This window comes from Odocoileus virginianus, chromosome 30, assembly GCF_023699985.2.
Source record: "Odocoileus virginianus isolate 20LAN1187 ecotype Illinois chromosome 30, Ovbor_1.2, whole genome shotgun sequence".
Taxonomy (NCBI): domain Eukaryota; kingdom Metazoa; phylum Chordata; class Mammalia; order Artiodactyla; family Cervidae; genus Odocoileus; species Odocoileus virginianus.
The window spans coordinates 34,762,012-34,787,701 of NC_069703.1; the positions used below are offsets into that span (position 1 = coordinate 34,762,012).

The 25,690-nt window shown below is 48.2% G+C and overlaps 1 protein-coding gene across 1 annotated transcript in view; it reads right to left on the reverse strand.

The window, feature by feature from the left end:
• ASAP3 (ArfGAP with SH3 domain, ankyrin repeat and PH domain 3) overlaps positions 1-8,664 on the reverse strand; it is a 47,222-nt gene extending 38,558 nt beyond the window's left edge. The window contains 1 exon segment of the mRNA XM_020874579.2: positions 8,411-8,664. Within this exon segment, the coding sequence (XP_020730238.2) occupies positions 8,411-8,539 (129 nt within the window). The 5' untranslated portion in view covers positions 8,540-8,664.
• Between the last annotated feature and the right edge of the window lie 17,026 nt (positions 8,665-25,690).

The following is a 25,690-nucleotide window of genomic DNA, read 5'->3' on the forward strand; positions in this document are numbered from 1 at the left end:
GCAGAAAGCATTTCCCTTCTACTCTGATCTAAAACTCCAGTTTCTGTCCCCAAACCTGCCTGTGTCACCTTGGTGGCCAGAAACAGCTGAATACCAAGCAAGGAAGTTGGGGCCAAAGACTGAAATTTGGGGAGGCAAGGAGACTTTGCAAGACTGGGCTTGAGACTGACACTCCAGGAGGACCCTGTGTCCTTGTGCAGAGGCAGCCTGGAGTGGGAAGAGGCTGGGCTCACATGGAGCTGGGTTCTAAGTCTGGCCTGGAAAACCATCTTGGCCCAGGTCCCTGGTCAGCATCCCATGTCTCTACTTCCCTTCTCAGGAAAATTTCTCATCTGTCTCCCCCTCAAATTAGTCCAGGCTGGTGGGGAGGGGAAAATAGCACTAAGGTCACTTAAGGTGACCTTAAAATAGCACTTAAGGTTCTTAAGGTCAACAATGACCTTCAAGTTGCAAACATTAGGAGTCATGGCTCTGTCATTTTCTTATTTGACCTCTGGACATCTGACAGAGCTGAGCATTGCTCCTTCACTGAAACATTCCTCCCCTGGCTTCTGAGGCACTGTACTCTCTTGATTTCCTTCCTTTCTCCCTGACAGCGCCTCTATCTCCCTTATTAACTATTCTTCCCATCCTAACCTGTCAGACCTGGAGCTCCCCAGAGCTTGAGTCCAGACTGTCTTCATTTCTCTCCCTGGGTGATCTTATCTACTCCCACTTCTTTAAACACTAGATGCATTAAATGCAATAAATGCAGTATGTAGTTTATAGACCACTTACATGAGCATCTCCTTGGGGTGCTGGTTAAGATGCAGATTCCCAGACATTCTCCTGCAGACTGGTGAACCTGCCAAGGACATTTCTCATTTCTGCCAGACTGGTATCTAAACCTCTTTCCTACACCTGGGAAATTACTTGCTACGCAAGCCTCAGCAGAGCTTGCCTTTTATAAAAGCTGCCAAGACCAAATTCATGATTTCCAGACTCCCTTGAGGCTAGGGTACAGGAATGCAGGAGTTAGGCTTGGCCAGTCAGAGGCACTCAATGCAGACTTTGAATCAGGAGCAGAGAGAGTGGAAGATCATTCTGATACTGATGGCAAAATTGGACAGCAAGGAGATCAAACCAGTCAATCCAAAAGGAAGTCAACCCTGAATATTCATTGGAAGGACTGATGCTGAAGCTGAAGCTCGAATACTTTGACCACCTGATGTGAAGAGCCAACTCATTGGAAAAGACCCTGATGCTGGGAAAGATTGAGGGCAGGAGGAGAAGGGGTGACAGAAGATGAGGTGGTTGGATGGCATCCCTGACTCAACGGCCATGAGTTTGAGCAAACTCCGGTAGATAGTGAAGGACAGGGAAGCCTCGCACACTGCAGTCTGTGGGGTCACAAAGAGTCTGACACGACTGAGTGACTGAATAACAAACAGTAGCAGCAGTGAAGGTCCCCAGTCCCCAGGGGACAGTGGTGATACAAGCTGTGGCATTAATGCATGTCAGCAGTGTCCTCGCCAGAATGGCTCAGTAGAGTGGCTTGGCTGAGATCCCGTCTGCTGCCTTGCCCCAGTTCTCCAGCTTCCCAGAAATCCTGTGAACTACTGAATATTCCCTTTCAGTGAACTTCTTTTCTGTTTAAATCAGCTCAGGTTGGTTTCTGTTACTTGCAATAAGAAGGCTAAGTAAGAAACAGCTATTCAATAGGACTCTCTGGGAATGATGCCAGGTGATGCTTACACAGATCCAAGTTTGAAACCCATTATCTCAATGCTGTGTGTGTATGTTAGTCACTCAGTCATGTCCAATTCTCTGCGACCCCATGGACGATAGCCCACCAGGCTCCTTTGTCCATGGAATTTTTCAGGCAAGGATACTGGAGTGAGTTGCCATTTCCTTCTCCAGGGGATCTTCCTGACTCAGGGATCGAACCCAGGTCTCCTGCATTGCAGGCAGATGCTTTACCATCTGAGCTACTAGGGAAACCCATTTCAATGCTGACAACTCTCAAATGTGTATCTCCTGCCTAGTCCTTTGAACCTTCAAATGAATATATCTAAATGTCTTCTTGACTTCTCCACTTGAATGTTTCAAAAACCTATAAGATGTAAAAATAGAATTCTTGACTACCCTCCAAACCTGTTCCTGTCTCAGATTTCTCTTCCTAGGAAGGGGCAATGGCATTCTTCTGTTAGGAATTTGGGAATCATTCTTGACCACTCCCCACATGCATTCCATCAACAAATCCTGCTGTCACTACTTATAAAATCCTTCTACAATCTGCCCACTTCTCCACCAACCATGGCCCCAACCACTTCTCCCCACAACCACCATCGTCTCTCCATGAACAACTGCCAACAGCCTCCCTGGGTCTTCTCCCGACTCCTCCAGTCTAGTCTCCATGCAGCAGCTGATAACGATCTTTCTAAAATATAAGTTGAGGGGGACTTGCCTGGTGGTTCAGTGGCTAAGACTCCTTGCTGCCAATGCTGGAGGGCCCTGATTCAATCCCTGGTCAGGGAACTAGATCCCACATGTAGCAACTAAGAGTTCGCATGCTGCAACTAAGACCCAGGGCAGCCAAATAAATAAATAAATATTAAAAGAAGCACATGTTAAAAATAAATAAATAAAAAATATAAATTGGGTCATGTTGCTTGCATGCAAAATAAATAAAATCCAGACTTGCCACCAGGGCCTACAAACTTGAAGATCATCTGGCCCTTGCTTCCCAAATTCATTCGGGGTGGCTCTTCCATTTGCCAGGCTATGCTTCTGATCCTCTGGCCTGCTTTCAGTGTCACAAACACTTTAGGTTCTTTACTAACTCAGATGTTCCCTCAGGTGCTCCCTCCAACTGGAGCACCCTCACACCATTATTCCCTATTAATGCTCCTTTTCAGGTTTCTTCTTTTCATTATTTGTTATTCCACTGATATTTTCTGAGCTCCTGCTATAGTGCTATGGTCAACACTAGGGATCCACTGGTGAGAGAGGTTCTTGTCTCATGAAAGTCGAAATCTAGTGAGAAATCAGATTTTAATAAAGTCATTATGCAAATAAATCTATGTAAAATGTAAAATGTATGTAGGATGTATGCTGCCAAAGACAGCAACACAGTGCTGTTAGGGAGAACAGAGCCAGAGTAAAGGTGGAAAGACAGGTTAGGAGGCCAGCGCAGCATTCCAGAGGAGACGTGACAGTGGCGTGGACCAGCGTCGTGATGTAGAGAAGCAGACAGAGATGCTTAGACGTTAACACCGATGACCTTTAGTGATGAAGGACATGGAGCTTCTGGCTTGTGTAACAGAAGAGAGGGAAGGACCTTTCTCCGAAAAGGGAAAACTGGAAGGGCTAGCCTGGGGCAGAAGCTATGAAGTGGCTTTGGACACCCTGACCAAGTGAAAGTGAAACAGCCATGCGAGCATCTGGACATGAGGGTCTGGGCTAAAGGTACACATGCGTGAGTCTTCTGAAGACAGAAGAAGACTGAACCCATGGGTATGGATGAGATTGCCTGCAGAGATGAGGACCCAGAACCAAACCTCAGGGCAGGCCTAGACAGGGAGGATGAGCCTCCATGACATTTATTACATGTGCAATTACTGACCTATTTACTGTCTGTCTTTGCCAGAAGACTATAAGCTCAGTAGAGCAGAGGCTGTGTCTCTTTTAATGAGCAATGTGTCTACCCAGGGCCTAATGTGGGACCTGGCATGGAGCAGTTTCCCTGCACAGTGTTGGCCACTGTGACCCTCGGCAGGGACAGCCTCATCCAATCCTTAGACATGATTGGCCCACTTGTCTCTACTGTCCAGCAAAAAGCCCAAAGGCCTAAGTGACACTCAAGACCCTCCAAGTCATGCTCCACACCTCAGCTCTCAATCTTTTTACTTGCACTACCACTGAGTTTTCCAAACTGGGGTTCCTCTTCACCTGGATAACCAGAGGCACAAAACAGGGTGAGCCTAGATTGTGCCAGACGGAGTGCCATGGACCAGTAGGTCCACCCAGTAGGGGTGTGGGTGGGGACTCTCCAGGGCCTGCTGCTCTCCTCTGAGAAGTGTCTGCTCCCGCAGCGCAGGCCTCTGTTTCCCTGCCCGAGTCTGTCCATTCATGACCTCTGCTGATGAAACCAGGGGCGGAGACCCAGCTTCCGGAACCAGTCCAGAAGGTTGGTGGGCTGGGCCACCAAATTACAGGAACCTGGAAGTGGAATACAAGACTGGCTTGGTTGCCTTTAGAAGCTGGACCCGTGAGGTCACGTGAAGGTGGGGGCTAAAGATGCCTGGCCTCCCAGAAGACTGTGATACCCCTGGGGGCCCGGGTGATGACGAGTGAGCAAAAGCACTGCTCAGAGGTGCAGAAAGAAGCAGAAGCAAGACACACTGGAGATGATGAAGCAGCTGCTTCTGTTCCTGACGATTTTTCAGCCTCAAGTGGGGCCTTGGGGAAGCCTGGGTGAGGTCTACTGCTCCTATACCACAGGCACCTCTAATTCCTTAAAACAAGTTTCCCTTCAACATAAACTTGAGAGGGTTTCTGTTTCTTGCGAACAACAAAAAATCTCTAAGATTACATAACTTTTACCATTTTTTTAAAGACAAAAATGTTATTATTTGGGTAAAACGAGTATCGACACATGATGAAGCAGAATGTAGAATTCACGAGAATACTGAGAATTAAGAATGAAATCCTTTCTAAAATAAGATTCCAAAACGCTAAAGTTATAAAGGAAAAGATTAGTTTGACTCCAAGGAAACTTAAACTATGCATTACAAGACACGATACTGATTTAGGTAAACATCCCTCTTCACCACCACCCTTTACTGAGAACACATTTTCTCTGAGGACAGATATGGGAAGCACGCACATTTACATAGCAGTTACCTCTGGGGAGAGGACAGGAATCATGAGACATGGTCAGGGGTGACTGTAGCCTTTTCTGTTGTCTTCAAATTTTTAAATTAAAAATCAGTATGTCTTTTGTTCAATGAAAACTTCATTAAATTTCCAAAAACATTTTCAAAACACAAGTGTATTTGTGGTGGACTGATTCATCCAAAACCCACTGTAAGTTCACTGGTAGTTTAAGACACATGACATAGCATAAACTCTCAGCATTGTCATAGTGAGACTTCGTGGTTTACTACAAGTCATAGTGGCTTACCTGGTTCCTGAATATGCTTTCTTCCCATCTGTCTCCATATTCATTCACTTGTCCTGTCCACTTGGTGGAGTTCTTCCATTCTTCAAAACTCATCTGGAAGTGTCACCTCCTCCAGGAAGCTCTCCCTGACTACATCAGTCTCTCTCCCCACCTTGCTCCACTGGTCTCTTATGCACTAATCAGATCTTTCTCTGTGTACTCTGGATAGACTCCTGGGATTCCATTTACCAGTCAGCAAACCTGAGCAGCATCTTTATGTTCTTGGTGCCTAGCAGAGAAATAGCATGGGGAACTGACACAGAACAAGCCTTAAAGCCAGACAGATCCACTATGTGACACAAGGCAGCTGCCTTAATCTCCCTGGGTCCATTTTTCCCTGTGTTACTGTGAATATCAATGTAACAGTGGCCCAGGACAGGAAGAAGGTGGTTGATAGAATGATTATCTGTCTTAATACTCCCTTATATTTGAACAGTTTTAAATTAAAAAAAAAACCTTTACCAACCCAGAGAGGTAAGCAAGGAAGGGTTATTAGACCCATCTTAAGGGTAAATAACTGAGGTTCAGAGAAATTACATAGGGACTTTAAAAGGAAAGCGAATAGGACCAAGGGTTAGAACACTTGGGTGGAAATGCTGATTCTTCCACTCCCCAGCTGTGGGTGCTTAGACAAGTCTATAAGACTCTCTGGATATCAGTTTCCCCATCTATTTTTTTCAGATTTATTATTTCTTTAATCTTAATTAATTTATTTTTTTAATCGAAGGATAATTGCTTTACAGAATTTTGTTGTTTTCTGTCAAATATTGACAAGAATCAGCCATAGGTATACATGTGTCCCCTCCCCATCTTAAATGGGAGTTCCTAGGTGATCTCGACCTTCAAGCGCTTCTCAGCATTGATATTCTCATTTCCTGTAACCTACCCAGGACCCTTCTTAGCAGGACAGCAAAAAAAGACTGCAAGTCCCAGGGCAGAGCCCTTAGTTACTCCCAGGAAACCAGCTGGAGGACTTGCTTTGAGAATCGGTCAAATTTTGATTCAGCCAAATGGAGCTTCAAGCCTGGGGGTCAGTCATGCCCAGAACTGAGACTGGGGGAATGCCAGCATCAAACTGCGTGTAAATATAAACACAAACGCAAAGCCAAACAGGAAACCTCAGGAAAGTCCAAAGGTCAGAGTCTAACTTTTGAGGCACTGACACGCTGAAGAAAAAAGCTGGATTTGGGTGTCAGAAACCTTTCTGTCGCAAAAATGAACCGTTGCGTGCACCAAACTAAAGTCTCGAAGGCAAAGATTTGGGTTTGGTCAGGCCTACACTAGAGCCGAGACAGAGTCCTTATAGGAGCCTGCGGTGGCCTCCAGATCCATTCTGAGGACTCCCTCCCCCAGGCACACACAAGGGCTTACCCACACGGAGCCGGGCAAGGCCAGATGCACGGGCATAAATGGGCATTTCTGTCCCTGGAGAAAGGTTCATAGTACAGCCCTTTCTCCAGATCCTGCTCTGATTTAACATTTTAATGAACAACCCCAAGAGGAGCATGAACTGTGAACACCCTAAGGATGCTGATCACACTGACCTCTTCCAGGTCACAAAATGAAGACAATCCTCTGGAGGCTCTCTCTCCTCAGGAGGAGGTTCTGGGCAGTTTCCCTGTGAGCCTCCAGGAAAATACATCCTACATTCACTGGTGGTAGGTTCCAAGCTACTGGTTTAGCTCAAGGAAAGAAGCAAAAGGTCATTGCTGCTTCAAATAGGTACTGCCCCTCCCCCAGTATATGCAAAGCATTAGGCTAGGCTGAGGATGGATGAGATGGTTGGTCGGATAGCATCACCGACTCAATGGACATGAGTTTGAGTAAGCTCTGAGAGTTGGTGATGGACAGGGAAGCCTGGCCTGCTGCAGTCCATGGGGTCGCAAAGAGTCAGACACGACTGAACGACTGAACTGAACTGAACTGTGAGAGACATGAGGACAAAAAGAGACCCAGCCCCGTCTAAAGAGGTCTGTCAATTAACCCTATAATCATTCCATTAATCACAATGCATGCGTTACCTACGTGGCCTCATATAATACCATAGTCCTGTGAGGCAAACATTATTATCCCCATTTTACAGATGCCAAAAGTGGGGACACAAACAGATCAGGTCACGTGCCCAAGCTCACACAGCTGGCAAACTGCAGAGCCAGAATTTGAACACAGGTCCACCGCCTCCCCCAAAGAGGATGATCTTTCCACAGTCCTCTATCATCACTACTCTAGGATTGGGGTTCAGACTGCAGGGGAGAGGAGGAGGAGGAGAGATTCCCCAAGACATTGGCCCAGAATATAAGGAACTACTAATCTTTTTATCTGCTACACAGTAGGTGCTCAATATTCTCAGGGTGAAGGATGGAAGGTGAGAGCCACTTCTGAGGTCCAAATCGCCACCTAAATTCAGGGCATCTTCTGAAAGGGAGCTGCAAAAACACATTATTCTCCTTTGGCCCAAAGCCTCAGGGTGTCTGCCCTAGAATATTCCGGCAGAGGAGGCCCAGGAAAGTGCGGTGGGTCTGGAGAAAAGGAACGAACTCCTCGGAGCAGGGGAATGGGGTGGGGCAGCCTGCAAAGGCCAAAGAAAAGGCCTGGGACGGCAGTGCTGGAAAAGACAAAGAGGAGAGGGGAGGGGAGAGGAGACTGTAAACTCCTGAACAGCCTGGCCAAGGTGAACCCCGGCTCCTGGCGCCTTCTCCTCCGCATTCATTCCACAACACCAGCCAAATCTCAGAACCAGAGTCTGGGGGGAGGTGGGGCCTCCCTGTTCCCAGCGAGAAGTTTCGTTCAGGACTGTGGCGGGAAGGTCGGCTTCCCAGAAAGGGAGTGACTTAGGAGACGAACTCGTGGGGCTCCAAAGATGAAAACCCAAACAGATGCAGTGAGGCGCTGAGCAAACCCACAAACGACCGGGCGGCAGGTCATCCAGAATATTGGGGGTATGTTCCTAGACCTGGGAAGTCTATCGTCGAGGTGACTGGGAGGCCCCCCAAATGGTTCCTCGCCCACCGCCCCCCGCCCCCCTCCCCAGGCACTCGACGGGGAGGACGCAGATGCTAGCGATGCACTCGGTTCTCTAAGATTTGGGGAAGGGGCAGGTTTTTGGGGCGCGGTAAGGACCATCACTGCTCGGGTCACATCTTTGAAGGTCAAGGAAAGAGGCGCTGTCGCGACCCCAGACCCCTCCCATCTCGGCCCCCCTCTCACCTCCTCCCGCGCCAGGGCTGCACCCCGGCACCGGGGCATCTTGGCAGCGAAGGCGGCAGCACCCGCCGGGGAGCTGAGGTCCTCTGCCGTGACGGCCAGGAACTCGGCGACGCTGAGCTGCTCGGGCATGGCGGGCGCGAGGTGTGGGCGCCGGGGCTGCCGGAATGGGGCCCGGGGGCGCTTGCTGCACTGCGCGGGGCCGGCCTCTCCTCCAGCAGCGAGTGCCGTCCGGGACTCGGCGCGCCCCGCCCCCTCCCTGCTGCCCCGCCCCCTTCTCCCGGCACAGCGGCGTTCCCCTTCACGTCCCGGGAGCCCCGACCTTTCCCACCCCGCCCGCTTCTCAGCCCCGCCCACGGCCTCCCAGCCTCTCTCCGCACCTTAGCCGGGACTGCCCAGCGGCTACCCTCGCCAGGCTCCTCGGCCCCGCCCCTGGCCTCCCGGCTCCTAAGAACCCCGCCCCTGGTTCACTGCCCCGCCCTCGGACCATCGGCCCCACCCCTGGCCTCCCGGCTCCCGACAGCTCGGCCCAGGGCTCACTGCCCCGCCCCCGGCCCATCAGCCCCGCCCCCTGGTCTCCCTGCTCCTAAGAACCCCGACCCTGACTCATTGCCCCGCCCCAAGCCCATCGGCCCCGACCACTGGCCTCCCGGCTCCTGAGAACCCCGCCCCTGGTTCGCTGCCCCGCCCCCTGCCCATCGGCCCCGCCCTCTGGCCTCCCGGCTCCCCAGAATTTAGCTCCGGGCTCACTGCCCCGCCTCGGGTCTATCGGTCACGCCCCCTGGCCTTCCGGCTCCTGAGAACCCCGCCCCTGGCTCGATGCCCCGCCCCCGGCCCATCGGCCCCGCCCCCTGGCCTCCCTGCTCCTAAGAACCCCGCCGCTGGCTCACATCCCCGGCCTTAGCCCTTCAGAGGGCTCCGCGTCCCCTCCCCCTGCCTCTCTGTGGGGTCCTTAGGCCTCCCTTCAAGCTCCTCCGTCCGGCCTCGCTCTCGGCTCGTCTAGGGCTCCGCCCCTTTGTCGGGCTCCCGGGCCTCTGAACTTACCCTCCCTTCCCCAGGGCCCCATCTCCGCACCCCTCCATGCGCCCTGTGTCTTCCTCTCCTGTCCATTGGTTCCCAGCCCTCAAGATCTCACCCCTTCAGCCTTATCCCCACCCCGTCCGTCATCCCCCTCTCGAGCCCGGGATCGGAGGACTCTCGGTGCCCTGCCTGCCCCCCGGATCGCCCCACCCCTCCCTTGCCCGGCACACCATGCTCCGTGCCTCTGCTCGGCCAGGACCGCCCACACCCGCCCCTTGGCTCCGTCCCTAACCGTGGACCGTGCCTCTGGGGTCTGTGTGTCTTGGTGACCTAGCTAGCTGTGATTTAAGGAAAAGTACGTCCCTTCTTGGAACCTCAGTTTCGTTCTCTGCAGAATGGGAAGTCTAATTCCACTTGGTTGTGATTTGGGGAGGAGGGAACCTCACACTTGCGTGTATCCAATAGGCGCTCCGGAACTGGTTCCCCACTACCCCTTACTCCGCCCTCTCACCCACAACTTCATTCTTTCTGGGCTCAGGCTCCCGCCTTTCACCGACTCACCATCCCGACCAGGTTAAAGACTGCCACTCCTTCACACCCACTAACCTCTGCTTCTTGGGAAAGGACGTATATATTTGGGTGGATGAGGGATGGTGTTCAAGATAAAAATCCACTTAGGTTTAGTTCTGGAGCATGAGGTCCTCTAGAAGATATCAGAAAGCACGAGCTGAAGAACGTTGGCTTTGGAATCAGATAGATCTCAGTTCCCATTCTGGCACTGCTGTGGATCAAGTTGTATACAGCTGAGTAAATTGCTTGCTTCTCTAAGCTTGAATTTTCCCCCCTTTGAAATGACCCAGTGGTATTTCACCCCACTGCTTTCTTGAGGGGATTATATAGCCAGCCAGTAGTTACAGCACATGGGCCCAGTAGTTGTGGTACATGAGCTTCGTTGCTCCATGGTGTATGGAGTCCTTCTGGACCAGGGACCAAACCTATGTCCCCTGCATTGGCAGGCAGGTCCCCATCCACTGGGCCACCAGGGAAGTCCCTCTGGGTGTATCTTAAAGGCTGGACCCCTTGCTCTTCTCACTCTACCCAGGCTTCCCAGACACCTTTATGCGATCCCAACAGCTCTCCTAACACCATTAATGTTGATGTCTTCTATATTCATTTCCTCTGTAACAAAACTGCAAATTTGGTGGCTTAAAACACCACCTATTTATTCTCATAGTCCTGAAGGTCCGGAGAAGGCAAAGGCACCACACTCCAGTACTCTTGCCTGGAAAATCCCATGGATGGAGGAGCCTGGTAGGCTGCAGTCCATGGGGTCGCTAAGAGTTGGACACGACTGAGCGACTTCACTTTGACTTTTCACTTTCACGCATTGGAGAAGGAAATGGCAACCCACTCCAGTGTTCTTGCCTGGAGAACCCCAGGGATGGGGGAGCCTGGTGGGCTGCCGTCTATGGGATCACACAGAGTCGGACACGACTGAAGTGACTTAGCAGCAACAGTCCTGAAGGTCAGAAGTCTGAAGTTTATTGGACTGAAATCAAGGCATCAGCGGGGCCACACTCCCTCCAAAGGCTCTAGAGGAGAATCTGTTTCCTCACCTTCTCCTGCTTCTAGAACTACATTCCTTGCATTCTTTGGCCTGTGGCAAAGTTCACATCTTAAAGGCCATCTTGCTTCTGTGTCATATCACCTTCTTTTCTGTGGTCAAATTTCCCTTGATCTCCATCTTATAAGCATGTTTATGATTATATTTTTGGCCCACCCAGATGATCTAGGATAACCTCCCCTTCTCAAGATCCTTAATCACAGCTGCAAAATTCCTTTTGCCATAGACAATAACAGATTCCAAGGATTAGGACCTGGGTATCTTTGGGGGCCATTACTGAGCCTATCACATCTTGCAAGACTCTTTCTCCAGCCTGGAACTGTCTCTGGCTTAAGATCCATGTATATAACTATTTATGGGATGGTTTCATGTGACTATCTCACAGACAGTCTATGTGTCCAAAACTGAACTGGCCATCTTGTACCTCACTCCTTCTCTCCCTGTCTTGGTGGAAGGTACCACTGTGCCCCCTGGAAATCATACTGCCCATCTCCTCCCAGCAGCCTCCACTCAATCATTATCACTACTTCCTAAATGTCTCACAAACATGGTCACCTTCTCCATCTCCTAGCCAACCCTAGTTCAGATCACACCACCTCTCATCTCCTCACCAGTCTCTCTGCCCCCAGTCTTGCATATCTGGTCAGCTGCTCCCCTCCTTAGAATTCTCCAATGACCCCCATTGCTGTGAAAGACAAACTTCATGGCTATCTATATGATCTCTTGCTCCTGCCATTTACATCCTTACCTCTCATCTCTCCTTGCCTGCCATGAACTGAAAAGAAAAGACAGTAGAAAGTGAAGTCGCTCAGTCGTGTCTGATTCTTTGTGACCCCATGGACTGTAGCCTGCCAGGCTCCTCCATCCATGGGATTTTCCAGGCAAGAATACTGGGTTGCCATTTCCTTCTGCAGGGGATCTTCCTGACCAAGGGTTCGAACCAGGGTCTCCTGCACTGCAGGCAGACACTTGATCTGAGCCACCAGGGAAACCGAGCTCTCTCATTATTCTTCCCATAACATACCCCAACCTCCTTTCAACTGCTCAGATAAGATGTCAATTCCTCCAGGAAGCCTTCCCTAATGTTTTTCCTGGGACTCCCACTGGACTCAGTACCCTCTGCTCCAGCACTTCTCACTGACGGCTGTAGTCACCTATTTGCTGGTATGGGTCTCTGGCCCACTTATTTATTGAACACTAACTATGTGCTGGGGCTTCCCTCATAGCTCAGTCAGTAAAGAATCTGCCTGAAATGTAGGAGACCCAGGTTTGATTCCTGGGTCAGGAAAATCCCCTGGAGAAGGAAATGGCAACCCACCGTAATCATCTATTTGCTGGTCTGGGTCTCCGGCCCACTTATCTATTGAGCACTTACTATGTATTCTGGTTTCCCTGGTGGCTCAGATGGTAAACAGTCTGCCTGCGGTGCAGAAGACCTGGGTTCGATCCCTGGGTCAGGAAGATCCCCTGGAGAAGGAAATGGTAACCCACTGGAAAATCCCATGGATGGAGGAGCCTGGCAAGCTACAGTCCATGGGGTCGCAAAGAGTTGGATACAACTGAGTGAGTTCACTTTCTACTTTCTACTATGTACTAGTGACAGAGCCAAGGGCTATACAAGCAATACCTCACTCAATAACTACAACAACCCAAGGAGGTGGGGAACATTATTCTTCCTGTCTCTGTGTTAGAGATGGAAAAAACCAAGGCTTAGAGGGGTTGTTAATTTGTGAAAAGTCAGAATGAATGACCCACTTATTTTGGCTTCCCTGGTGGCTCAGAGGGTAAAGTGTCTGCCTGCAATGTGGGAGACCTGGGTTCTATCCCTGGGTTGGGAAGATCCCCTGGAGAAGGAATTGGCAACCCCACTCCAGTACTCTTGCCTGGAAAATTCCATAGAGGGAGGAGCCTGGTAGGCTACTGTCCATGGGATTGCAAAAAGGCGAACATGACTGAGCAACTTCACTCTCAGAATGAGTGAATAATGTAAACAAGACTGCAACCCAGGTCTGCATGACTCCAGAGCTTTTGCTTTAGTTTTATTATTATCACCAAACTATGCTACCTAACTAGAAAATATTGCCTTTTATAAATTAAGTAGATATACAAGTTCCATATAGGCTCTCCTATAATTAAAACATGACATCCACCAGAGGCAGAATATGATCAAAGTACCCTGCAGGCTAACAAATTCCTCACTATTTTGTAAAGCAACCTCTTCAGTGTCAAATCCTCTAACAGATACTCAAACCAAGAGACACGTCCTTTGAGGGTGGGTCACTTTCTGAAGCACAAGTTCTATTTCAAGACTTTTGGGAGAAAATGAATAATAAATAATAAATAAATTACAGTGCTATTTGGAAATAAAATAAACCCAGAGCAATATCAGGGTAGGTTAAAAATTTTGTTTTGCTTTGGCCACACTGCACTGCATGTGGGATCTTAGTCCCCTGACCAGGGATTGAATGTGGGCCCCAGCAGTGAAAACACTGTCCCAACCACTGGACTGCCAGGGAACGTTTCAGGAATTTTCAAAGGAAACATGTGCCTTCAAGGAAATTTCCAGTTGCTTCTAGTTATTTCCCCAGACCACCCTACATAAACATTCACTTTACTAAGTCCATTTCTAGAGAAGAGTTTGAGACACACTACTTATAAAATCACTGTTTCTAGGTCCCCGGACCAGCCTGTGTAAACTCAGCTCCCTGGAATTCACTCGTTCACTCAATAAACATTTATCAAGCAGTTCTAGGTGTACTCCTGAGTGGAAAATGAGGAGTGGGAAGGGTCTGGATACAAAGATGGGCAAGATATGGAGCGATTCTCAGGGAACTTGGACTTAAAAATGCCCTTAATGAGATGTTATGGGAATTAGGAATGGGGAAGGGAAGAGTCCTTTGGTATCTGGTTCAGGGAAGCTGGGGAGGCTTCAGAGAAGAAGGGCACCTGACCTGAGCCCTGAAGGATTTGAAGGAGTTGGGACAGAATGAGCAAAGACAGGGAAGAAAGAACAGAAAAGTCCGTTCCCATCAGCGTGGACTCAGGCTGCAACACCTCCCGTAAGAAAACAGCTCCTCTTGGAGTCTAACTTCTCCCTGTAGATACTGCCCCATTTCTCTGTTCCTCTTTGCAACCAAAGTCATTGAAAAGTCACCACTATATTCACAGTAAGTATCCAATTCCTTTCTTCTGATATCTTTCTTTTCAATAAAATAATGCTTTGTTTTTATTTAAATATTATGTGAACAATTCAATTACATTGAAATTTTCCCTAAGTTTCTAGGTTTGGGGTAACCTTTAGATGTTTGCTATCATATCATGCTTTCGAACTGTGATGTTGGAGGAGACTCTTGAGAGTCCCTTGGACAGCAAGGAGATCAAACTAATCAATTCTAAAGGAAATCAACCCTGAATATTCATTGGAAGGATTGATGCTGAAGCTTAAGCTCCAATACTTTGGCCACCTGTTTCGAAGAGACGACTTACTGGAAAAGACCCTGATATTGGGAAAGACTGAGGGCAAGAGGAGAGGGGGGCGGCAGAGGATGAAATGGTTGGATGGCATCATCGACTCAATGGACACAAATTTGTGCAAACTCTGGGAGATAGTGAAGGACAGGGAAGCCTGGTGTGCTGCAATCCACGAGGTCACCAAGAGTCAGAAACAACAGAGCAACTGAACAACAACAATCGTATCATGCCCAAGATTATATTTATATTGGATGTATATGGAGGAGAAAAATGTAAGAATGCCAGCATTTGATGTACCTACTGCAAAACTCTCTCTTAGCTTCATAACTTTTTAAACAGAACTTCCTAAGATAGCTTCTCTTTGTCTCTTTATCTATACCACCAGTAGTATAGAATTAGGAGTAATTGAGCACCAGCTGCATTGGATTACTGTGCTTGATTTTGGGTCATGGGCAAATTGCCATCTGTCAAGAGGAGAATCCAGCTTGTTACTGGGACTGAGCAGTGGGGAGGGTGAGAAACAAGCTCACTGGCAGAGGAGGAGTTCAGGAAGGAGGCCATTCCTGCACGCTACTATTCTGCTCCCTCTGATCAGACTTTTGTTCTCACTGACCACTGAAACTGTTCTCCGATGATCCCCAAGCTTACAACTCCAGCCTGGACCTGAGCTCCAGGCTGGACCCTGAGCTCCAGATGCCATCTCCAACCACCTCCTTGACATTCCCACCTGAAAATCTTGAACTTAATGTGTCTGAAGGTGAACTCCTGATTTCCCTTCCCAAACCTTTCCCTCCACATCAGAAGACCCATTGGCGCTTCCTCAAAATGGATCTAGAGTCCACCACCCCTCACCACTTCACTGCTATCAGCCTGATCCTGGCCACCATCATTTCTTGCCCACATTCCTTTGGGAGCCTTCGAATTGGTCTCTCTGCTTCCACCCTAGCTCCTCTACGGGTTGTTCTCAACAGAGCAGCAAGTGAACCTTTAAAATATCATGTCAGATTAAGTAGTTTCACACCTCAAAACCCTGTAAAGGCTTCTCATTTCACCCAGACTAAAAATCAAGTCCTTGCATGGCCTGCGATTCCTGTATAATCTCTCTCTGAGCTCATCCACTCTCCCCCATGTTCCCCACCTCTGCTCCAGCCACACTGACTGCCTTGTTCCTTATGTTAAACTTTTATTGGAGTATGGTTCCTTTACAATGTTGTGTAAGTTTCTACCATCCTGCAAAGTGAATCAGCGACGTGTATACACACATCCCTTCTTTCTTCGGACTTCCTTCCCATTTGGTCACCACAGAGCAATGAGTGGAGTTTCCTGTGCTATACAGTAGGTTCTCGTTAGTTACCTATTTTATACCTGGTAGCGTGTATATGACAATCCCAGTCTCCCAATTCATCTCACGCCCTTTTCCTCCCTCTGGTGTCCATATGTGTCTCTACATTTGTGTCTATTTCTGCTTTGCAAGTAGGTTAATCTGTACCATTTTTCTAGATTCCACACGTTTGCGTTAATATATGATATTTATTTTTATTTTTCTGACTTATTCACTCTGTATGACAGTCTCTAGGTCCATCCGTGTCTTTGCAGATGACACAATTTCATTCCTTTTTATGACTGAGTGACATTCCACTGTCCATATGGACTACGTCTTCTTTATCCATTCCCCTGTTGATGGCCATTTAGGTTGCTTCCATGTCCTGGTTACTGTAAATAGTGCTGCAGTGAACGCTGGGCCACATGTCTCTTTTTGAATTATGGTTTTCTCCAGGGACTTCCTGATCCTTGAATGCAGTAGGCACAGTCCTACCTCCGGACCTTTGCACTGGCTGCTCTTCCTGCCTAGAATGCTCTTCCTTTGGATATCCACATGGCCAACTCCCTCATTTTTTTTCAAGTCTGAACTCAACTGTCACCGCCTTAATGATGCTTATCCTGACCATCTCATTTACAACGGCAATCACCTCCTTTTCTCCCAACTCTTAATCACATCCTGCTCTGTTTTTTCCTACTGAGCACCTTTTAATATTGCATCTTTTCACATGCTGCTTTTCTAAGTTGTTTATTGTTTGCTCCCTCCATTAGAATGTAAGTTCTATAAGAGTAGGAGCTTCTTTGTCCTGATTATGGCTTTCTGGGGAACCAGGATATGTGCCCAGGCTTTGAAGACAGACTGCCTGGATTTGAATCTTGACCTTGCCGTCAACCTTGGATAAATAGCTTAATCTTTATGAATCCCAGTTTCCTTATTTGCAAAATGAGGGAATAATGGTGTCCCCTTCATGGAGTTATACAAATGATTAAGTGAGATAATGGATGCACAGGATTTAGTAATAGTTCCTGGCATATAGTATACGTCTTAGCTCTGTATGTGTTAGTTATTGGCCATTCCCACATCTGGGCCATGAAAGAAAGTGTTATTTGCTTAGTCATGTCTGACTCTTTGCGACCCCATGAACTGTAGCCCACAGGATCCGCTGTCCATGGGATTCTCCAGGCAAGAATACTGAAGAGGGTTGCCATTTCCTTCTCCAGGAAATCTTCCTGACCCAGGGATTGAACCTGGGTCTCCTGCATTGCAGACAGATTCTCTGCATTCTCTACGTTCTCTACCAGGGAATGTCTGGTATGCAGTAATATCTGCAGGGAATGTAGGCATGCAATAAACATCTACTCAATCAAGTAGGTGTTATTACCCCCATTTTACTGATGCCCAAAAGTGACATGACTAGTGAGTGGCAGGGGCAGGTTGAGAATCCGGGCTTATTTGAAGTTAAAATCCCTGCTTCGTCCATGATCTGTAATCTACCTTCTGGCAGTAGGTTCCAGGCTCAGCTTCAGGGTATGGAGAATTCATGTTTCATGTTATGGGGTGAGATGACCAGAGACCAGAAGAAGTGAAAATGAGGAATGCCAGGAGAAGAGGATGCAAAGAGGGGCTCCTCCTCCCACTCAGGATCAAGCCCACGCTCCTTTGCCCCTTCCCCATCTATCCCCATCTGCCTCTGCAGTCCTCTCTCTCAGGAGAAGAACGCCAACCTCAGCCCAGGTCCTGAGGCTACCTCTCTGCTCCTGCACAGCCTGCTCCTTCTGCCTGCATTTCCCTTCCAGGTTCTTTGCCTGGCGACTTCCTCTTCGTTCTCATAACTCAGATGTCACAGAAGCCACTGTCTCAGGAAGCCTACCCTGATGTTTTGAGATGGCTTGGGGCCCTTTCCTTTGGGGTCCTTGAGCTTCTCCATCATGTCTCACTTTGTTTCCTGGCAACCCCCTCCCTCCCTGTGTGTGAAGACCCACCCCCACCCTTTGTTAGACCGAGAGCAGTATGATCCTGTGGCCTCAAGCTGTGCAAGATATCCCCTACCCAAAATTCCTTCAGCAACTGGAGAGTACCCAAGAGCTGAAGGCAGCTACCCTTCGGGGCCAAAGGGTCTTTGCATTTCCTTCGTTCAAACCACCGGCTGAGATCAATCTCAGAATTTCAGCTCTTAGATGCCTTTGAGGACTTCCCCGGTGGCGCAGTGGGTAGGAACCCGCCCGCCAGTGCTGGGTACAGAGGTTTGATCCCTGGTCTGGGAAGAGTCCACATGTTGCAGAGCAATAATCCACAACTACTGAAGCCCTTGCGCCTAGAGGTGGTGCTCTGTAGCAAGAGAAGCCCACCCACCGCAAAGAGGATACCCTTGCTCGCCACAACTAGCGAAAGCCCAAGTGCAACAGGGAGACGCAGCGCAGCAAAAAAAAAGAAAACAATTTGAGAGTCGGCTGGCCCCTGCCTACTGGTCTTAACAGCCCTTGACTGTGAATTACATTCTACATACTGGCGACCCCTAGAGGGGAGCTGAGCACAGCAGGAAGGCTGGGCGCAGGAACCCGGAGCTTCCACTCGGGTGGGCCAGGCTGCCTGTGAGCTAGGGGCACTGCCCACACCCAGAATGCAAACCGAGCCTACGGGCACCTCCAGGGGCACTTTTCAGAGAAAGGTGTGGCCTGACCAGATATGCAGAGATCTGTCGTTGTCATCAGATTCCCAGAGGGTCCGCAAGCCTGTAAGAGGTTTAAACCTCCTGAGAGATATTTGGTGAACACATAAACAATACTCATACTGAAAGGGTATCCCCGTGAATCCATCGGCACAGCCCGCCAGCACCTTTGTTTCAGAGAAGGGGCTTGAGGTGGAGTGGGTTTCCCAGGATATATTTAAGGATGTGCGTGTGGGTGTTAGTTGCTTAGTGGTGTCTGACTCTTTGTGACCCCATGGACTGCAGCCCACCAGGCTTCTCCATGCATGGGATTCTCCAGGCAAGAATACTGGAGTGGGTTGCCATTTCCGTCTCCAATATTTAAGGATATGAAATAAAATGAAAATAGTATCAGTTATCCAATTTACTCAGTGTAGGTACTTTTCTAAGCCCATTACATACAGCAGCTCATAGAATGCTCTCAAAGGTATGTGTGTGTGCTCATCTGTATCCAACTCTGTGCAACACCATGGACTGTAGCCTGCCAGGCTCCTCTGTCTATGGAATTTTCCAGGCAAGAATACTGAAGCAGGTTGCCATTTCCTATGCCAGGGGATCTTCCTGACCCAGGGATCAACCTGCATCTCTTGTGTCTTCTGCATTGATGGGCAGATTCTTGACCACTGCATCACCTGGGAAGCCCACTGTCAGAGGCAGGTACTGTTTTACCCCCATTTTACAGAATGGGAAAGTAAGACAGGAAGCAGTAAGAAACTTACCCAAGGTTACAAGTCCAGAAGTGACAGGATCCGGGGACAAACGCAGGGACTGTGGCTGTGAACCAGTGTCTGGGTTTCTATCTCCCGGCCTAGATGAAAGCAGACTCAAGCGGGGTGGATGACTAAGTCCAAGTTGTCTTCACCAACTTCCTCATTAGAGGAGGAGGATAGTCAGGGTCCTCCAACCCTCTGCCCCTGCTCCAGCCAGGAAGGGCCCCTAGCACCTTTGGCTGAAGCCCATCCAAGCAACTTGGAGTAGAGACTGTTATACACAGTCTTTTCTCAAGTCTGGTGAAGACAACCTTTGGAGAGAGGCCTGGGTTTCCATCCTGGCTATGCTCCTTATTAGGATGGGGAAGCCTCTGTCTTCCAAATAGAAAATGGAGAGAATAGTGCCTGTCCGTGGGGTTGTTGTGAGGATTAATGGAGAGCACACTCATAAAGTACATGTGTGCTAAGTGCTAAGTCACTTCAGTCATGTCTGATTCTTTGCAACCCTATGGACAGCCTGCCAGGCTCCTCTATCCATGGGATTCTCCAGGCAAGAATACTGGAGTGGGGAGCCATTCCCTTCTCCAGGGGATCTTCCCCACCCAGGAATCGAACCCATGTCTCTTACATCTCCTGCACTGGCAGGTGGGTTCCTTTACCAGGAGGGCCACCTGAGAAGCCCTCAAAAAGTACGCAACACTGTAAACACTCGGGAAATGGTGATCGATCTTGTTATTCATCTTTGGTTGAAGAACAGAAAACTCCTTGCAGTTTTTTGGAGGTCTGTCTCATAGCTCTAGATGTCAGAAGTCTGAAATGTGTTTTATTGGGCTAAAATCAAGATGTTGGCTGGACTGTGTTCCTTCTGGAGGCTCTAGGAAGGAATCCCACTTCCTTCCCAGCTCTAGGGGCGGCCTGCATTCCTGGTCTTGGCCCCTTCTTCCGTCTTCAGAGCCAGTGCCTTAGCACCTTGAAATCTCTCATTGATTCCAACACCGACTCTTCTTCCTCTTTCACTTGTAAGGACTCTGTGATTCCATTGGGGCCACCTAGATAATCCAGGATGCTCTCTCCATCCCAAGGTCAGCTGATTAGCAAACTTAATTCCATCTGCAATTTTAATTTCCGCTTGCTATGTAACATAACATATTCATAGGCTCTAAGGAGTAAGACATGGACATCTTTGGAAGGCCATTACTGTGCCTATGAGAGTTAAGAAAGAAAATATTGTTGGGCAGTGACATCCTGGGACTTTGAGCCATGAGTACACCTGTACTCAAAAACCTACAAGGCTCCCTCTGCCTCCAGGAAAGGGGCCAGCCCTCCCAGCCTGGCAGGGCCTTTCATCAGCTGGCCTCCATCCCATTTATGAACAGGCAGTCTCCGGTCTCCTTGCCTGTGCTTTACCTGAAAGGCCTTTTCTTCCATTTACGATCTTTAAAGTCCTTCCATTTATCATCGCCAAGTTCAGATGTCACCTTTTCCATGAAACCTCCTCAGAACCCCCAGAATGACTCTTCTTCCTCTAGCACTATTACAGAATGTCTGGGCTCGAGTTATTTGTGTGTGTCCATCTGACTGTGGGCAGCTGAAGCACACAGACTGCTGTAGCAAGTGTCTGGGGTTTTCACATTTGAGTGTGCATCAGAATCACCTGGGTGGAGGGGGCTTATTAGAATACCAATACAGGCTGCAGGGCCCCATATCCAGGATTTTGGATTCAGTAGATCTGCAGTGGGACCTGGTAGTCTGCATTTCTAACAAGTGTCCAGGTGACCCTGACACTGCTGGTATGGGGAATACACTTCAAGGATCCTAGGCTCAGAAGTTGAGGTGATAACATGAACTTAGTCTTGGACTCTGGTCTCAGCTCCTCCCCCCACCACATGACTTTGGATACATCCTTTGCCCTCTCTGAGCTCCTTTCTCATCTCTAAAAGGATTCTCTTCCCCCTCCACTGGGCTGATATAAGGAGTCACAGGCTTAGGACAATGTGATGTACCTTAATGGTACTGAATAGATGGCTTAGAACTCTACCTCTGTAATTTCATTTTTCTGTGTGTTTACTTCCTAGTGGGAGTTCAATAAAAATTTGTGAATTGGTTTTAGGGAAAACTACTGACTTGGTCCCTAATGAAAAGTGCTGGCAAAATGAGAAGAGCTAAAATAGCCAAGTTGCATATGTCTGGGTCAAAGGAATGCTAAGTACCTTCACGTTGGTGAGCGTTTTCACACTGGTGAGGGTTTTCTTTCCATGCCCGATGACCACACAGTACAATAACAATCGTGTGTAGTGTCACATGGACTGCAGATCAACTGTGTTCTAAGTTCATAGTTGTTTAACCAACAAATGCTTCCTGAGCACCTCCAACGGGCCTGCAGGGTGCCCTCTGACTTGGCTCAAGGCATGTACTCCGTGAAGAAGACTCCTTGTGACTGGGACACGGCCTTCAGACACACACACATACACACACACACACACACACACACACACACACACACACACACACACACCATGCCCCTCACGCTGCTCCTGGAGCAAGGCATCTTCTGCCAATTTACATTTGTCAGATATGAGCCCTGCTCTTCATGGGAAAAGGGTACGCACATTGTATGCACAAAGGAAATGTCCAAGATGAGAATGGAGCCCCCACCTGCCCGTCAGGAGACTGGGCGTGTGGTGGCTAAGACCATAAGCCTTGGAGTTTGGTTGACCGGATCCCAGTCCCATCCTTTGTCTCTCTTACCTCACTCCAGACACCACCCTTTCCACCGTGTCTAGCTGTGTGACCTCAGACAAGTCACTTCACCTCTCTGAGCCTCATGGGGCATAATAATACCTATTCTATAATGTTTGGGACGATTAAACCGGTCCTGAATCGTCTCAACAAGGAGAGTTCTTTTCCCAATTTCAGCTTTTGGTAGAGTGGCCACCAGAGGGCGGTGGTCCCCATGGTGGGAAAATAGCCTGCCTGGTGATCTGTGAGTCCTTTGAAGAAACACACACACATCTGCACACATGTGCGCCAGGACATGTGGCCTTGATTGGGTCAACACAGCCACTGGCCGACAGATGGGCACCCTGCTGGTCACTCTCCTCTGTGGTCACTCGAGCACCGGCATGAGCCTGAGACCAGTGAATAGGCATTCACTGGGACCTTCTATTCTTTCTACCCTGACTATGGAACCGCCGGCCTTTTCTGAAGTGCTTCCTCCTGCTTGCTGTGCTTTGGTAAACGTCCTCTTCAGGTCCATCCCCACCTCTCTGAGCTCTTTCCTCCATAGATGGGATTCATCTAGGCTCCCGAAACACTGTAGTCTTGTTAATGGTAGCATTTAAACACATCATTAAATTACTTACATGCAGTTTAACTAGAGGTTAAGAGTAAGGATGCTTGGGGGTCTGCAGCCTGGGCTCTGTCACTTACTGTGGAACCGTGTGCACATTATCTAACCTTTCTGAGCTGCAGTCACCTCGTATGTAAAAGCGGGGCTAATAACAGTGCTCAGCACATAGGGTTTCCCTGAAAACTACACAACACTAAGAATGCAAAGCCCTGGTTTGAAGAAAAAATGAATGAGCCAGTGAATGAGTGCCTATTAAAACCCATGGAGTTGTGAAAACTATAAAACAATGATGAAGGAAGATGGTCCAAAGAAATGGAAAGATATCCCATGCTCTTGGATTGGAAGAATTAATATTGATAAGATGGTCATATTACCCAGAGAAATCTACAAATTTAATGCAATCTCTATCAATATATTCATGACATTTTTCACAGAAACATTTTCCTAAAATTTATATGGAACAACAGAAGACCCAGAATTGTCCAAACAATCCTGAGGAAAGAGAACAAAGCTGGAGGCATAAGCCTTCCAGACGTCAGGCTATACCACAAAGCTACATCAAAACAGCATGTAATCAAAACAGCGTGCCATTATGGCCAACTCTAAGGATGTACCATTCCCCACCAGACTCCGCTTCCATGGAAGTTTCCAGGTAAGAATACTGGAGTGGGTGGGTTGACGTTTCCTCCTCCAGAGGATCTTCCTGACCTAGCAATCAAACCTGCATCTCCTGCATTGCAGGCGAATTCTTACAAGTTGAGCTACTCAGGAAGCCCCAAATGGGACCTAATTAAACTTAAAAACTTTTGAACAGGAAAGGAAACTATCAAAAGGACAACCTATGAAATGGGAGAAAATATTTGCAAAGGAGGGCTTCTCTGGTGGTCCAGGGTTAGACATCCATCTTGCAACGCAGGGGACACGGGTTTGGTCCCTGGTTGTGGAAGATGGGGCAACGAAGCCCATGCACTAAGCCTGTGCTCTGGCGCCTGTGAGCTGCAGCTACCGAGACCACAGGCTACAACCACTGAAACCCGTGCGCTTTAGTAGCAGCCTGGGCTCCGCAACAAGAGAAGCCACTGAAGCAGAATCCTCTTCCTAGAGAAAGCCCAGGCACAGCAACAAAGATCCAACACGGCCCAAAATAAATGAATAAATATTTTAAAGATATTTGCAAAAGGTATGATCAACAAGAGGTTAATATCCAAAAGTACATCCACAGTTCATACAACTCAATATCAAGAAAGCAAACAACCCAATTTTAGAAAAGACCGAAAGAGACATTTCTCCAAAGAAGACATAGAGATGACCGACAGGCACATGAAAAGATGCTCAATATCACTAATTATCAGAGAAATGCAAATCAAAACCACAATGAAGTATCACCTCATACTGGCCAGAATGGCCATCATCAAAAAGTCTACCAATAGTAAATGCTGGAGAAAGTGTGGAGGAAAAAGAACCATCCTACACTGCTGGTGAGACTGTAATGGTGCAGCCCATATGGAGAACAGCGGGGAGGTTCTTTAAAAAACTAAAGTTAGAGCTACCGTATGATCCAGTAGCCCTACTCCTGGATATATATCTGGAAAAGATGAAAATCCTGATTCAAAGATATACATTCACCACAGTGTTTATTAGCAGCACTCTATACAATAGTTAAGACATGGAAACAACCCAAGTGCCCAACAACAGATGATTGATTTAAGAATATGCGACATAGACACAGAGTGGAATATTACTCAGCCATAAAAAAGAATGAAACAGTGCCATTTGCAGCAACATGGATGAACCTAGAGAATATTATACTCAGTGAAGTCAGACGGCGAAAGACAAATATTATATGAAATCTAAAAAATAGTACAAATTAATCTATGCACAAAACAAAAATAAACTCAGATATAGAAAACAAACTTAGGATTACAAAAGGGGAAAGGGAGGTGGGGAGGCATGAATTAGGATTACACAAACCAACCCACGGAGCTACAGGCTCCCTCAGGAGTAGGAACAATTTTCTTTCTTCTTCTAAAGCAGATCAGTCCTGGGCGTTCATTGGAAGGACTGATGCTGAAGCTGAATACTTTGGCCACCTCATGAGAAGAGTTGACTCATTGGAAAAACCCTGATGCTGGGAGGGGTTGGGGGCAGGAGGAGAAGAGGACGACAGAGGATGAGATGGCTGGAGGGCATCACCGACTCGATGGACATGTGTTTGAGTAAACTCTGGGAGTTTGTGATGGACAGGGAGGCCTGGTGTGCTGCGGTTCATGGAGTCGCAGAGTTGGACACGGCTGAGCGACTGAACTGAACTAAACTGAATGCCGGAATCCCAGTGTGGGCATGTTGCTAGTACAGTGGTGGTTTTCAAAGTAGGTTCCCCGCAACCAGCAGTCGTGGCATAACCTTAGAGCTTGTCAGAAACGCACACTTTTAGGCCTTGCCTCTGACCTACTGAATCAAAACCTCTGGAGATGGGGCCTAGTAATTAGTGCTTTAGTTAGTCCTCCAGGTGGTTCTATTGCATGTGAAAGTTTGCGATCTACTGGCCTAGAGCACAGAGGCTCAGAAGCATTCACTTAAGTGACGTGGTGGTGGCTTACTCTCTGAGTCATGTCCGACTCTTAGGACTCCAGGAGCTGTAGCCAGCCAGTCTCCTCTGATATGGGACACTCCAGGCAAGAATACTGGAGTGGTTTGCCATGCCCTCCTCCAGAGGATCTGCCTGACCAAGGATTCAAACCCATGTCACTTACATCTCTTGCATTGGCAGGTAGGTTCTTTACCACTAGTGCCCCCTGGAAAACCCATTAAGTGGACGTACCAACCTGTAAAATTGGTGATCTGAATTAGAATAGGCTGTAAGCTCCGTGAAGGCAGCAGGGGTCATGTTTTCCCCAGCACCTAGAAGATGCAGGCACATAGTAGGTGTTCAAAAATGTTTGTAAAATAAACGAGTGAAAATCCTTTCCAGTTCTTCTGTTTTTTAATTATTTGAAACCATTCAAATTTCAGTTTTATTATCTGTCCTCTCTCCCAGGATGGAAAGGATGAAGAGACAAATGAAATATATGAATATACATA